Raw genomic sequence first — 16228 nt, 5'->3', positions numbered from 1 at the left:
TAAATAGAATTAATAAATGTGCCCATCTACTTTCAATTACCCTAATCTATATACCCCAATATGTACCCAAGAAAAGAACATAGGCTTAAATACATGGACGTTAATCTATTGCCCCACCCTCTAAGAAGCAAAGGTTCTCAACTCTCGTCCCACAGATATTCCAATGTAATTCATATAGAGTACAACCTGGACATGTGGAGTGTGAAGGCTGCCTGGGTGATTCTGATGCACAGCCAAGGTTAAGAACCACTGCTCTAAAGGAAGTAGGAGGTATATAACCTGAAACTCCTATTAAGCATCATCTTCCGTTTTGCCTCCATCCCACTACATGCAGCTGTCCACTACTCCCTCTCTCCTAGCCTCAACATATATGTATATAAAGTTCCTGCAACTCTAGGCCACAAGCAAGCATCCTAGCAGACCTGCAGACAACAGAGGGGACAGGATCACAGGAGCTCATGAAGATGGACAGATCAATATGATCAAGTGGCTGATTAAGGCATGACTAACACAAGAAAGAGTTGTGCTACACAGAATATAAGGGAGAAAACTATTTCTCCTAAGTATTTCCTTTGATTGAGTGGGCTCTGCCAGTCAGCTGAATTAAATGTTTAATATACCTCAGCAGAAATTAAGACAAGTTTCCTATTTAACTGATAATCTACGGTGTTCCCCAGACCTTGCTAAAACTCAAGCACACAGAATAAAAACATCCAGGAAGATATGAAACAACTTCAACATACTAATGCACTATGGAATCTAACAGACCACTGACATTCAATGTGACACTAAAATGGTTAGGGTGAAAGGTATCATCTTGATCTTTGTTTTCCATTTATTCCATTTGTGCTCTTTTCCCCATTGTCCTCTTTTTCTGTCTCTTTTGGATTACTTTTTATGCTTCCACTATAGCTCCTTTGTTGCAGTATGTTCTGACTCTGTCTTCTTAGTAATTGCTTTATGACTTCCAGCATATACCTTTAAATTATCAAAGATTACCTTCAAATGAGATTATACCACCTCACATATTAGCATAAGGGCCTTCCTTTTTTTTTTTTTTTAAGATTTTATTTATTTATTCATGAGAGACACAGAGAGAGAGAGAGAGAAAGAGAGAGTGGCAGAGCCATAGGCAGAGGGAGAAGCAGGCTCCATGACGGGAGCCCAATGTGGGACTCGGTCCCAGGACTCCAGGATCACGCCCTGAGCCGAAGGCAGGCGCTAAACCGCTGAGCCACCCAGGGATCCCCTAGCATAAGGGCCTTCCAACAGCACTTCCATTTCTCCCTTCCCAGCCTTTGAACTACCATTCCATACTTTTCACTTTTCATGTTTTATAAACTCCATAGTACATTGTTATTATTTTCATTCCATCAATGGTCTTTAAAAAAGTATTTTTAGAAGAAGCCTTGCATAAATAAACCCATGTCATTACCATTTCCAATATTGTGCATGCCTTTGTGTAGCCCCTATCTCCATCTAACATTATTTCCCTCTGCCCAAAAGAGTTAATAGACAACATTTCCAATAGTGTGGGTCTGCTGGTAATGAATTTTATCAGCTTTTGTGTGTCTGGAAAAGGCTTTATTTCATGATTGTTTTGAAAGATATTTTTGCTGGGTATAAAATTCTTAGACATTTTAATTTTCCTTTGCATCCTCTACTCTACTAATCTATAACTTACCTTGCTTCCTGCAAGAAATACAAAGTTACTCTTATTTTTATCTGTGTGTAGCATGTGTTTTTTCCTCTAGCTGCTTTTAAGGCTTTTTTTTTTACCACCAGTTTTGGGCAATCTGGTTATGATGTGCCTTAATGTAACTTTAATCATATTTCTCATGCTTGGGATTCACTGAATTTTTCAATCTGTGGGATTTACAGTTTTCATCAAATTTGGAAAATTTTCCAGCCATTATTTCTTCAAATATTTTTTTCTGTTGTGTCCCTCCCCCCTCAGTTCTCCAGGGACTCTCTCTTCTTCAGGGACTCCAATCACATGTAAATTGGGTCCTTTTCACAGCTTATTTCATTAATGCTCTGTTCCTTTTTCCTTCTTGTACTTTTGCATTTAATTCTGGACAGTTTCTATTGCTATGTCTTCACACTTGGTAACTTTTTATTATGGAATGTCTAACCTGCCCATTATTCCCATTCAGTGTACTCTTCATCTCAAACACTCCAGTCTTCATCTCAAAAAGTTCAATTATAGTATTTTATATCTTCTATATGTCTTAATGTTCTGAAATACAGAATAGTTATAAGAATGGTCTTAATGTCCTTGTCTGCTAATTGAACATCTATGTCAATTCCAGATCAGTTTTAATTGATTTTTCATCTCATCTATAGGCCCTATTTTCCTATTTCTTTGTATAACAGATATTGTGAATTTACCTTGTTGGGTGCCAGATATTTCTGTATTTCTATGTTCTTGGACTTTATTCTAGAATTACATTTCTTGAAAAACAATTTGATGCTTTTGTGCCACACTTTTGAGCTTTGTAAGGTGGGACCAGAATACACTCAGGTCTATTTAGTCTAGAGCTAAGTATTTCCCATTACTAAAGCAAGACCATTCTGAGTATCTAAGGTCCCTTAAATTATGAAGTTGTGAGAAGAGGCACAATTCCTGAACCTGTATAAACAACTGGTAATGTGTCCTCTAATCCATGTAGACAGTTCCTCCCCTAGCCACAAACAGTTTCTTCACATGCATGTGCTGACCAGTAAGTACTCTTCTGATAGCTGAGGGGGAACTTATGCAGATGTCTGGCATTCTCTCTTTGTGTAGCTCTCTCCTCTCTGGCATTTCATCCTGTAAAACTCTAGCTCCTCTGGTCTCCCTGTACTCTCAGCTTCATCACCTCAACTCAAGAAGTCTCCCAGGCTCCACTTAGGTTCTCGCTTCCTCCCCACAGCCTGGGATCTCCCAAGATTATACACTGGGGAAATCAGATTTTATTTATTTATTCATGAGACACACAAAGAGAGAGAGAGAGAGAGAGGCAGAGATACAGGCAGAGGGAGAAGCAGGCTCCCTGCAGGGAGCCTGATGCAGGACTTAATCCCGGGTCTCCAAGATCACGCCCTGAGCTCAAGGCAGGTGCTAAATGTCTGATACACTACTTAATCCATATGCTGAATTCTTAATTTCAGTTATATTTTTCAGTTCTAGAATTCCCATTTAACCGTTACTGATTCTAGATTTTTGGTGAAATTATCTTTTCATCTAATTTCTTGGAAATATTACAGCAATTTTAAGTCCAAATCTAGTAATTACAATATCTAGATCACATATAAGTCAGTTTCTGTTACCTTTTTTATTATAATTTTTTATTCAACACCAAATACTATGTATTAAAAACTATAAAGGCATATACTCTATTCCTCCTAAGAAGGTTATAAGGCAGGTAGAATGCAAACAGATTTCCTTTGTTCTTCTTGAGGCTAACTTTAGGTCTTCTGTTTCACTTTTTACTTTACTCCTAGGGCTTGGTCTTACTGTGGTTTCATCAGATGGCTGGGATGTTTGTCAGAGCCACTTCACTTTGGCAGCCCTGGAACTCTACCCTTTGTTTCCTTGGCATTATGTTGTTGAAATATTTGCCTACATTTTTAGTCTCTTGGCTTTTGCTAGATTTCTTGAAGTCTTATCCTATGCACATATAGGTTAAGATTTGGTATGTGTCTCAAGAAATGAGTACTTCCAGGTTTTTGAGTTTTGGGTACATCCCAGTTTTACTCTATTTATTCTCCATCCTACTTTGGATTTAGCTCAAGTTCTAGATTCTCAGGCAATTGTTAACCCAAACTCTGGCTACCCTGCCCAGCAGCACTACTGCCTTTTGCTGGGACTCTACTTCTTTTGCTATGAACTAGCAAATGCCTTTGGGAGAAAGCCAGAGTAAATATTGAGTTTCCTCACTATGCTTCCCTTCTTGTGGGGACTGTGGCCTCAATCAAGTCTGGCCAGCATGGTTGCTACCAATTTCTTTAAAGAACTGTTTTATGTAGTCTGTCAAATTTTTATATTTGTTTTTGTGGGAGAGTCAGTCCAATATAAGCAATTCCATCATGTCTATAACTAGAAGTCTCTAGATAGTACATTTTTATCTGAGGTTTTCAAAACAGCAATAAATTATAATGTTATTAAATTTTAAATGATTAAATGGAGCAATCTTTCCTCTTCTTAAAAGCCATTTTGAAACTCAGTTGATAAGCAGAAATTTGAAAGTGATAATAATAAAAGTGCTTAGAATTATATTTTGTTTCAGGTTACTGGGAAAACTCCATATCTGATTACATATTCTGAAAAATATAGTGAAGTGCTAATATTTCAAACTCTGTATTACAAAAACATTCAAATTCACACAAAATCAGGTACCTGGTCATCTTAAAACTTTATAATATTGGAGATTACGATTATCTGATTAAAAAGAAACATCCAAACTAAAAACCCAGAAAATAAAGATAAAAATAACTTTAATAAAAATTAAGAAAGAAAAACAATATAAATATTTAATTTATTAGTATTTACTGGTGCTTGGGGCTCTCTGAAGAACCCATCCTTTTCTGAATGTAAATAAAAGTTTACGGATGTATAAAGTTCAGATGTTTTGAGGAAAAAGTTCTCAACAATAACACCCAAACACGAATGAAAACCAACACCTAACTCACTAGAATTACGTCCTACCAAGATACTTAAAAAATAAGTGAGTCAATAATACAGGTACTGAAGAGGACTTAGATCAATAATTACCTTCTAGTCCTATAGATGGCAGGTGCCATGGAGCTGGTACTGAGTGGTAGACAAGGAAACAAGCCAGCATGCTCAGCTGAGATTCCTCAAAGGGCTGTCCACTGAGGTAGGCGTGCACACACACATCTCCCCCAGCTGTGAGAGAAACACACAAATGGAAATGAGGTTCTCATCCAGAACTCATTAAGCACTTAACATACACTAGACAGGTACTATGCTGGGAATTAGGGCTACAGTGGTAAACCAGACTGTCACCATAAAGTGTTGTAAGGAACAGAGACATTACACAAACAAATGCATAATTAGAAATTGTGATGAGTGCTATACAAGGATAGTGGTCACTGAGGCTGTCTTTCCAAATATCCATTTTATGATCCTTCTTCTCTGCAGTATGTAACATTTGAGGGGACTAACTTCAGCTCCAGAACTGGGTCTTAATTACTATTAGCCAGACTTCCTCAAACTTTAAGGTGCATCTGGATCACCTGACAGGGTTGATTAAAACAGATGAGTGGGCCTCATCCCCAAAATTTTTTGGATGGAGTCAGGAAAATTACATTTCTAAGAAGTTCTCAGGTGATGCTGCTGCTGCTCCAGAGACCACACTTTGAGAACCACTGGTCCAGGACAATCAGGGCAATCCCATTCTCAACAGTGTGATTGGTTCAGGAACTGACAGACCTAACCTATTCAGTAACAGACATTCTCTGCCACAAGGACTGACTGAGGAATATGCATGAATTCCAATTCAAACCAGAGACATTGGATGCCTGGGTGGCTCAGTGGTTGGGCGTCTGCCTTTAGCTCAGGGCATGATTCTGGAATGCTGGATCGAGTCCCATACTGGGCTCCCAGCATGGAGCCTGCTTCTCCCTCTGCCTATGTCTCTGCCTCTCTCTCTCTGTCTCTGTTTCTCATGAATAAATAAATAAAATTAAAAAAAAAAAGACATGAGAATATGCTTGACAACATATTTGTGAGAGGCTTCTAAGAAAGAGATTTCCTCATTGTTATGGCAAAGCTCCCAGAAGCAACTCTATTCTTCCTCTGCAGAATGCTGAGATTGAGGCAAGGAACAGCCATTTTATTACCATGAGAAAAAGCACTCTGAGGATAAAGCCATGGCACAGAGTATAAACAATGGAACCTCAGAGGAACTGGAGTTGAAGGCACTAAAATAAGATGACCCTTAGACCACCTTACTAGCAGCCTTCCAAAAATGTAAGCTTATATGTGTCCTTATTGATTAAGCCAGGTTGAAAAAACAAAACAACAACAACAAAAAGCCAGGTTGAGTTAGGCTCTCTATTACCAGTAGACTAAGGCATTCTAATACATAAAGAAAAGCTAAGGGAGGGGAAGAGGAGAGAAGGATGAAATAAAAACGGCAGGAATGTTGCTTGAAGTGGTGTGGTCTTAGAAGGCCTATGAGAAAGGGGCAGTTAAATTGAGGCTGTAAAAATGAATATAAGTTGAGTAGGCAGAGAAGGAAAGAAAAAGTTCTAGGGAGGGATAGCAGTATATTTAACAGCCCCATGAGAACAGGGAGAAGAAAAATTACAACTGATAAAAAAGAAAATCTTATGAGACTAGTATGAACACACCAACAAATTATACAATCTAGAAGAAATGGATAGAGCAAAGTCCTAGAAACATATGTCTTCTAAGACTGAAACATGAAGAAATAGAAAATCTGAATAGACTGATTACTAGTAAAGAGACTGATTTAGTAATCTAAAACCTCCCAATAGCCAAAAGATCAAGACCAATGGCTTCACTGGTGAATTCTACCAAACATTCAAAGAAAATTCAACATGTATCTTTCTCAAACTCTTTCCAAAACCTGGAGAAGAGAATGCTTCCAAACTCATTTTACAAGGCTAGTATTAACCTAACATCAAAAAAAAAAAAAAAAACACACACACACACACACACAAAAAATTACAGACACAACAACATCCTTGATGAACATAGATCCAAAAATCCTCAACAAAATATTAGCAAACTGAATTCAACAATATATCAAAAGGGGTCCCCACTGTACTTCTGGCCAAGGTTTCAAAAGACCTCACCAAAATGCAGTCTCAAATGGGACATACCATGGAAACCGTGATCTTCATGTCTTACAAGTTTGCTGGGGATAAAAGCTACTTAACAAAGGTGGACCTGAGAGTACTCATGGAAAAAGAGTTCCCAGATTTTCAGAAAAACAAGAAGACCCTCTGGCTGTGGACAAAATAACGAAGGACCAGGACCAGAGCCGAGATGGCAAAGTGGACTTCCAGAGCTTCTTTTTACTAATTGCTGGGCTTACCATTGCATATAATGACTATTTTGTAGTATACATGAAGCAGAAGGGAAAAAAGTAGGAAGCATGAACAACATTTCTGCCAGATGAGAGTTCTCCCAAAATGTCTCTTAAGGAGTCTCTTAAGGAATCTGCCCCATAGCTTCACCTTGTATAAAGGAGTCCATGAGCAGTTCAGGACTCTCAGAAAATGTACAAGTAAAATCCAATCCCCATTTGACAAGCAGAGAAAGAAAAGTCAGTGAAAGCTGGTTAGGCTTTTGATTTTTATACTGCTTGCATCCTCTTGCCCTCAAATTCTTTTTTAGTTACTCAAAACAACAACAACAGAACATAATACTTTAAAAGGATCACACATACACCACAACCAAGTGGGATTTAATCTGGGAATGCAAGGATGATTCAACATCTGCAAATCAAAGTGATACAGCACAATAGCAAAACGAAGGATAAAAATCACATGATTGTCTCAATAGGTACAGAAAAGGAATTTAACAAAATTCAAGATCCATGTATGATAAAAACACTCAATCAACAAAGCAACTACAGAAGAAACGTACTTCAACATAATAAAGGCCATATATAACAAAGTCATTAGATAACATCATACTCAACTATGAGAAGCAGGGCAGCCCAGATGGCAGCGGTTTAGCGCTGCCTTCAGCCCAGAGTATGATCCTGGAGACCTGGAATCGAGTCCCACATCAGGTTCCCAGCATGGAGCCTGCTTCTCTCTCTGCCTGTGTCTCTGCCTCTCTCTCTCTCTCTCCCTCTCTCTCTCTCTCTCTGATGAATAAATAAATAAAATCTTAAAAAAAAAAAAAAAGAAGCTAACAGCTTTTCTTTCTTTTAAAATAAAGAACAAGATAAGGATATCCACTCTTGCCATTTTCATTCAACATAGTAGTGGAAGTCCCAGCCACAGCAACTAGGCAAGAAAAAGAAATAAAAGGCATCCAAACTGGAAAGGAAGATTTCAAATAATACTACAAAGCTATAGTAGCCAAATAGTTGGGTATCAGTAAAAATGCACATAGATCAATGGAAAAGAACAAAGAGCCCAGGAATAAACACACACCTATAACAATGGAGTCAAGAAAATGTAATGAGGAAAGGACAGTTTCTTCAATAAATAGGGATAGGAAAATTGGACAGCCACATGCAAAAGAATGAAACTAGACCATCTTAAGACTATACACAAAAAAATAAAGTGGATTAACAACCTGACAGTGAGATCTGAAACCATAACTCTGAGAAGAAAACCTAGGCAGTAAGATCCTTGACATCATTCTTTAGTGTTGAATTTTTGGAATTAACTCCAAAAACAAAGGCAACAAAAGCAAAATTAAATAAGTGGGACTACATCAAACTAAAAAGCTTCTGCAAGAATGAAACTAGACCACTCTCTTTCACCATACATAAAGATAAACTCAAAATGGATGAAAGATCTAAATGTGAGACAAGATTCCATCAAAATCCTAGAGGAGAACACAGGCAACACCCTTTTTGAACTTGGCCACAGTAACTTCTTGTAAGATACATCCACGAAGGCAAAAGAAACAAAAGCAAAAATGAACTATTGGGACTTCATCAAGATAAGAAGCTTTTGTACAGCAAAGGATACAGTCAACAAAACTAAAAGACAACCTACAGAATGGGAGAAGATATTTGCAAATGACGTATCAGATAAAGGGCTAGTTTCCAAAATCTATAAAGAACTTATTAAACTTAACACCAAAGAAACAAACAATCCAATCATGAAATGGGCAAAAGACATGAAGAGAAATCTCACAGAGGAAGACATAGACATGGCCAACATGCACATGAGAAAATGCTCTGCATCACTTGCCATCAGGGAAATACAAATCAAAACCACAATGAGATACTACCTCACACCAGTGAGAATGGGGAAAATTAACAAGACAGGAAACAACAAATGTTGGAGAGGATGCGGAGAAAAGGGAACCCTCTTACACTGTTGGTGGGAATGTGAATTGGTGCAGCCACTCTGGAAAACTGTGTGGAGGTTCCTCAAAGAGTTAAAAACAGACCTGCCCTACGACCCAGCAATTGCACTGTTGGGGATTTACCCCAAAGACTCAGATGCAATGAAACGCCGGGACACCTGCACCCCGATGTTTCTAGCAGCAATGGCCACAATAGCCAAACTGTGGAAGGAGCCTCGGTGTCCATCGAAAGAAGAATGGATAAAGAAGATGTGGTTTATGTATACAATGGAATATTACTCAGCCATTAGAAACGACAAATACCCACCATTTGCTTCAACGTGGATGGAACTGGAGGGTATTATGCTGAGTGAAGTAAGTCAATTGGAGAAGGACAAACAGTGTATGTTCTCATTCATTTGGGGAATATAAATAATAGTGAAAGGGAATAGAAGGGAAGGGAGAAGAAATGTGTGGGAAATATCAGAAAGGGAGACAGAACATAAAGACTCCTAACTCTGGGAAATGAACTAGGGGTGGTGGAAGGGGAGGAGGGTGGGGGGTGGGGGTGAATGGATGACGGGCACTGAGGGGAGCACTTGACGGGATGAGCACTGGGTGTTATTCTGTATGTTGGTAAATTGAACACCAATAAAAAATTAATTTATTAAAAAAATAAAAATAGGGATCCCTGGGTGGCGCAGCGGTTTGGCGCCTGCCTTGGTCCCAGGGCGCGATCCTGGAGAGCCGGGATCGAATCCCACATCAGGCTCCCGGTGCATGGAGCCTGCTTCTCCCTCTGCCTGTGTCTCTGCCTGTTTGTCTCTCTCTGTATGACTATCATAAATAAATAAAAATTTAAAAAAAAAAATAAAAAATAAAAATAAAAATAAAAATAAAAATAAAAATAAAAATAAATAAATACATACAAAATAAAAAGCTTCTGCACACCAAAGGAAACCATCAACAAAATGAAAAGGCAACCTACTAAATGAAAGCAAATTCTGCAAATCATATATCCAATAAGGGGTTAATACCCAAAATATATTTTAAAAACTCAAACAACTAAAAAACAACAAAAAACCCAATTCAAAAATGTGCAGAGAGGGGCTCCTGGGTGACTCAGTCAGTTAAGCATCTGACTCTTGATTTCAGCTCAAATCATGACTTCAGGGTCATGAGATCAAACTCCACATGGGGCTCCACACTCAGTGGGGAGTCAGCTTGAGATTGTCTCGCTCTCCCTCTGCCCCTCCCCGTATTCACACATGCTTTCTCTAAAATAATAAAGAATTTTTAAAAATGTGCAGGGACTCCAAATAGACACTTTTAGCAAAGAAGACATAAAGATGGCCAACAGACTCATGAAAGATGTTCAACATCACCAATTATCAGAGAAATGCAAATCAAAACCACATGAGATATCACCTCACACCTGCTGCAATGGCTATTATTAAATAGGCAGGAAATAACAAGGTTGTAAAGAATGTGGAGAAAAGGGAACTGTCTTGCATTGTTGGTGGCAATGCAAACTGATACAACAGCTATGAAAAACAGTATGGAGGTTCCTCAAAAAATTAAAAATGGATCTACAATATGATCCAGCAATTCTACTGCTGGATATCTATCCAAAGAAAACAAAAACACTAAACCAAAAAGATATTCAGTTAGTTGCAGCCTTATTTACCATAGTCAAAATATGGAAACAACCTAAGTGTCCATCAATGGATGAAGGAATAAAGATATCGTATATATACACAATGGAATACTACTGTGCAATATTAAAGAATGCTTGTCATTTGTAATAACATGGATGGGCCTTGAGGGTATACTAAGTGAAGTCAGACAAAGACAAATACTGTATGATTTTATGTATATGTGGAACCTAAAAACCAAAACAGAGAACAGAGTGGTGGTTATCACAGGGGCTGGAGGTAGGTAAATAGGTAAAGGGAGTCAAATGTACGGTGATGGATGGTTAACTAGATTTACTATGGTGATCACTTTGCTATATATACAAATACCAAATTATGAGGTTGTACACCTGAAACTAATATATAATGCATTATATTGAAACCAATGCAAAATTGGAATAAATTTTACCTCAATTTAAAAGTGATGGCTCTTCACTAAAAAATAAATGTACATTTCTGGCAATTATAGTAGCAAGTCAAATTTGGCAAAGAGCAATGTTGTAAACTACCAAATGACCTAAAGAGCAATAAGAAAAAAAGCAATTCAGGGCACTAAAGACTGCTCTAGTCACTGCCAAAGTTTCATTACTGATATGAAATGTGCAAACCAGAGATTCTGCAAAGGTTTAATGACATACTTCTTATCAACACGAAAGGTCTGCCATAGATAATCAAATGCTGAGCTGAATACAAACAAAATATCAAAACCTATGTAATAACTTGTATTTTTCCCAAAAAAATGAGAAAAAATGAGATTTTTAAAAATTTGGAAATTATATAATCTTCTGAATTCTAATGGAGGGTGTTAACCAAACACTAGGAGTTTGAAATTGCTGCTTTCCATGTAAACCTCACAATCTGGTTTACATTTTTTTTTTCAGAAATGTATTCCCTAATATTACAGTAGATAGTTTTACGTTAATTATACTCAAACGCAGGTTCTACTGGCTACTAATAGCTTTAGGACATCAAGAATTGTTACTATTTACAGGTTTTAAAAAATCAAAAGATTTAAAAAATCATCACTTGCCTCACATGAGGCATAATTACTGCTACACTATTAGGAGTAATTTCACATTTCCCCTGCAATCACAAGTCTGTACTTCCAAGCCATTGTTACGTGATGTCCTAGGTTCCCACCAACTAACTCATAGAGCTGGTAAGACAAACATTTACTCTAAGCACACATCAAGTTTTCAGTGTACACAATGTGGGGGTACAAAAAAGGGAAGAAAACAGCCAATGACTTCACAGCTAGGTGACAGGCCACATCCCTAAGAAATAGCAGAGAGAGGCACTGGAAAGGAAACAGGATCGGATGCTAAAAAAAATAAAACAAGTTCCTAAGTGTTAAGTGGTATTTAAAAATACGTGTATATGTATATTTTAAATACGTACAAATATATGTATATATACATCCTTATGGTGTATGAAGCAAAGTGTATTTTTTTAAGGAAGCTGAAGTAAATAATCAGAGTCCAATTCATCTAACTGAAAACATTTACATAGCCATTCTAGGTTATATTCAGATTTACCTTGCTTAGCGATTAAAGAAAATGCTACAAGAGAAAACCCTGAGTCCCAGTGTATCTTAAAAGCACCACTCTGAAAAATATGGAAGTTCCTTGAGAAGTTAAAAAAAGAACTGCCCTACGACCCAGCAGCTACACTACTAGATATTTATCCAAAGGACACAAACGTACTGATTTGAAGGGGCACATGCACCCCAATGTTTACAGCAGCAATGTCCACAACAGCCAAAATATGGCAAGAGCCCAGATGTTCATCAACAGAATGTATGGATAAAGAAGATGTGGTATGTATGCATGTGGGGTGTGTGTGTGTGTGTGTATACACACCACCATCACCACTACCACCACCACAGAATACAAAAAGAATGAAATCTTGCCATCTGCAACGACGTGGTGGAACTGGAGAGTATTATGCTAAGCAAAATAAGTCAGAGAAAGACAAATACCATATGATATCACTCATATGCTGAATTTAAAAAACAAATGAGCATACAGGAAGGAAAGGAAAAATAAAATAAGATGAAAACAGGGAGATAAATCATAAACGCTTAAATCTAGGAAACAAACAGGGTTGCTGGAGGGGAGGTAGGTTGAGGGATGGGGTAAAATTGGGTGATGGGCATTAAGGAGGGCGTGTGATCTAATGAGCACTGGGTGTTACATGCAACTGATGAATCACTAAATTCTACCCCTCAAACTAATAATACACTATATGTTAACTAAATTGAATTTAAATAAAGAATTTTAGGGGGCAGCCCAAGTGGCTCGGCAGTTTAGCACTGCCTTCAGCCCAGGGCGTGGTCCTGGAGACCTGGGATCAAGTCCCACGTCAGGCTCCCACAGGGCCTGCCTCTCCCTTTGCCTGTGTCTCTGCGCCTGTCTCTCTCTCTCTGTGTCTCTCATGAATAAAATAAAATCTTAAAAATAATAATAAAATAAATAACTACCTTTTTTTAAATAAAAAAGCACCAGACACAATGCTATTATTACCTTGTAGCCACTGGTCCAGAGTATTATCAATAGTGCATTTTACAACAGGGAGGAACTCAGAATTCATAAAGAGTCCTCGCTTAGGGTGGTTCTGCAGTCGCTCCTGATGGCTCCTGGAGCTGAAAAACTCTAACACCAACTTTATCTGCCAAAGCTCAGATGTCTCAGACATTTCTCTTCTTCCTAGTCTTCTCATAGCCTTTAAGAGACAAAAGGAACAGCAATCCACTTATTAAAACAATGAAATTGCTCCAATGGTCTCTTCCTCAGAGTTGTATAATAGAGTATTTTTAAAATATGCCTCATAGATCCATAAAGTGCAGAGAGGAATCCATTCCATGTTTTGATGCAGTCAGCCCCACAGAGAAGCCCTCTGCTGGGTGCAGATGCATGTCCATTCTCTTCAATATGGTTGCCACATATATAGCTTTTGGATAAAAGCAACAAGGGCAAATGAGGTCATTCTTGGCTCAGTGGCTCTGAAAAATGAAGACCTGCTAGGTCTACTGTCAGTTACCTCTCAGAAACTCAAGTGGAGTACAATGACTTGGCCAGGGATCCCAGAGGCAGAAGGCAAAACAATACTACTGATAATAATGCTCTTGGGACCCATCTGCAAAGTCACCATGGCTGCAACTAGCAAGGATGTTCTGTAGACAATTGCCCATGATTGTGAAGGGATAAAGGTTCAGAGCATAAAATGGGAACACTTTCAGCCAAAAAAGAAAAATACAACTCAATACTTGGCTGCTACATAGAGTCCCTATGAGAAGTAGTGTCAGTGTGAACATCACATAATCATACTTTCTAATTAAAAAATGTGGATGGATACCAGACAATAATGCTATTCTGGGCCTATCAGGTCATATTAGAAATTGCCTTTTAATTAAGAACATTACTTAATAATGTCACTTTCCTACTTTTCAATAGAGATTATTTTGTCATTAGAGGTAACTTCCTTTGGCTTTAATCACTGAGCCCCACATGCTTATCTGTGAATTCATCATATCACATTCATTTAAAGAACTGTTTAAAATCACAGACCTGGAACTCATCCCAGAAATTCTGATTCAGTAGATAATACAAAATGGCATTTGAAGATCTGTATTTTTAAGATTCCTCATATAAATTTAACCCAAGTTAGAAAACTACTGGCTTAGCTTAACTGCAATTTTGAGTCTGAAAGGCATGATACTATTAAAAAGTCATACATATTACTAAAGTGAATGGATTGGTCTGATCTTTTAGGGAAGCAGTTAAGCATTTTCTGCATTACCACTTTTAAGCTCTTTTAAAACAGCAATAACACAAAAAATTTAAAAATGAACTCCAGCTTGCTAAATCACTACACACTAATACTATAACCTCTTGCAAGCTAAATCACTCAGGCATAATTTCTTATCACTGTCATCATTAGGGCACTGTTTGTTAACTTATTGCTCATTTGCATATCTCTGCAAAGGAGGAGGGAAGGAGGGAAGCAGGAAGGAGGGAAGCAGGAAGGAGGCAAGAAACCACGTGAGGATGCTAGAGGAGAAAGGGAGGAAACATGCTCTTTCTCTGCTAGTCAGAGGAAGAGAAAAAAAGGGAGAATAGGAACCCTAGAGTAAGACAGTCCACCAAGGGGCATTCCCATCATAAATTCTAAGCTTTTTTGGTTATATATAGAGCTTTCAAGTTTTATAAGGTTTCCTTTTTTAAATTTCTAAAAGCAAAAGAGAAATGAAAAAGATGAATACATGGGGAACCTTACCTCACAGTTGGTATGTTATTTAAAATACAGTATAAATGAAATCAGAATTGGACTGTTTTTGGAACCATACCTGATCCATTGCTATGTATGCAGGCAACATCTCTGGGGTCTCCTGAGTAACACATTCATACAGTACTGAAGAAAACAGATCCAGAATTTCCTGTTTCTGTAGAAAATTAGAAACTTTTGTAGCACATCAATGTATATTCTAAAATCAATTCAAGACTGTATAAAACAACTACTATGACCCATTCTTAAGTTCTACAGTCAATGATATATAGGGTAAAACAGCTATCTCTTTATAAAATCACAGTGAATAACACTAAATATCAATAAAATATAATAAAATTAAGCCCCAAGGGACAGTTATGGCTATAAGTGCTGCAAGGAGAGGAAAGATCAGCTGGAGTAATATGAGCAGACAGGACACCTTAGAGATGTGTTTTGGGTTAGGCTGGCAAGATTCAAAAAGGAAATGCATAATCCACAAAGATGCAGTACAAACACCGAGCATAGCAAGCATGGGGGAGGCAGACAACCGAACCCAGTTACGCTTACGGGCAGGCACGGGCTTTCATCAGGGACCTGCGGCCTTGAATGCATGCCCAGCCCTTACTAGCTGTGTGATCTTAGGCATGTGATAGCTGAGTGGCAATTTCCTTATCTGTAAACCTGGAATAATAAAGTACCTACCCTCCAAGTCAGAATCCAATAAGAAAATTACATAAAGTACTGAGCAAAGTATCTAATAAGTAGTCAAGATTCAGTAAGTTAAAGAGGTTACAATGATCTCCCTTAACCCTCAAAACAACAGCGTAAGGTAACTCTATAATAATCCCACTTTTAGAAACAAGGAAACTGCATTTTGGAGAGGTTGAAAAATTTTTCCAAGAGCTACACACACTTATAGGCCAACAGGCCATCACTCCCAGATATCAAATCCTACATCCAAGCTTTGGAGTAAATAAAAGATCTGTTGGGCACCTTTTGAATTCTAAAGGGAACAGCTTTATAACCAATAGAAAAAAAAAGTTATAAAATATAGATGAAACAAATAATAAAATTATGTAAAAATAAGAGACAGTAAACACTGAAAATATCAGTACAAAAATGCATGTAAGAAAATATTACCTATCAAAATCTATGTCTTAGAAATTTTAAGTTGTTTCTTCTATCAAGATAGGCAGTTACCGAATTTAATAGTTTAGACTATGAAAAATCTGTATTTGCCAAGCAAAAATCATGCAAT

At 37.7% G+C, this 16228-nt stretch overlaps 1 protein-coding gene and 1 pseudogene across 3 annotated transcripts in view; one reads left to right on the top strand and one right to left on the bottom strand.

The window, feature by feature from the left end:
- Nucleotides 1-16228, bottom strand: part of ANAPC1 (anaphase promoting complex subunit 1) — a 104983-nt gene that overhangs the window by 628 nt on the left and 88127 nt on the right. For all 3 annotated transcript variants that reach the window (XM_041756891.1, XM_041756894.1, XM_041756893.1), the window contains exons 45-47: nucleotides 15050-15145; nucleotides 13227-13425; nucleotides 4757-4891 (exon numbers count right to left, since the gene is read on the bottom strand). In XM_041756891.1, the coding sequence (XP_041612825.1) occupies nucleotides 4757-4891; nucleotides 13227-13425; nucleotides 15050-15145 (430 nt within the window). The remainder of the gene's footprint in view (nucleotides 1-4756; nucleotides 4892-13226; nucleotides 13426-15049; nucleotides 15146-16228) is intronic.
- On the top strand, nucleotides 6833-7125 carry LOC121491714 (annotated as a pseudogene).

This window comes from Vulpes lagopus, chromosome 5 (genome assembly GCF_018345385.1).
Source record: "Vulpes lagopus strain Blue_001 chromosome 5, ASM1834538v1, whole genome shotgun sequence".
Classification (NCBI taxonomy): Eukaryota; Metazoa; Chordata; class Mammalia; order Carnivora; family Canidae; genus Vulpes; species Vulpes lagopus.
The sequence above is the reverse complement of the archived record's forward strand: the minus strand, read 5'-3'. Positions and strand labels throughout refer to the sequence as shown.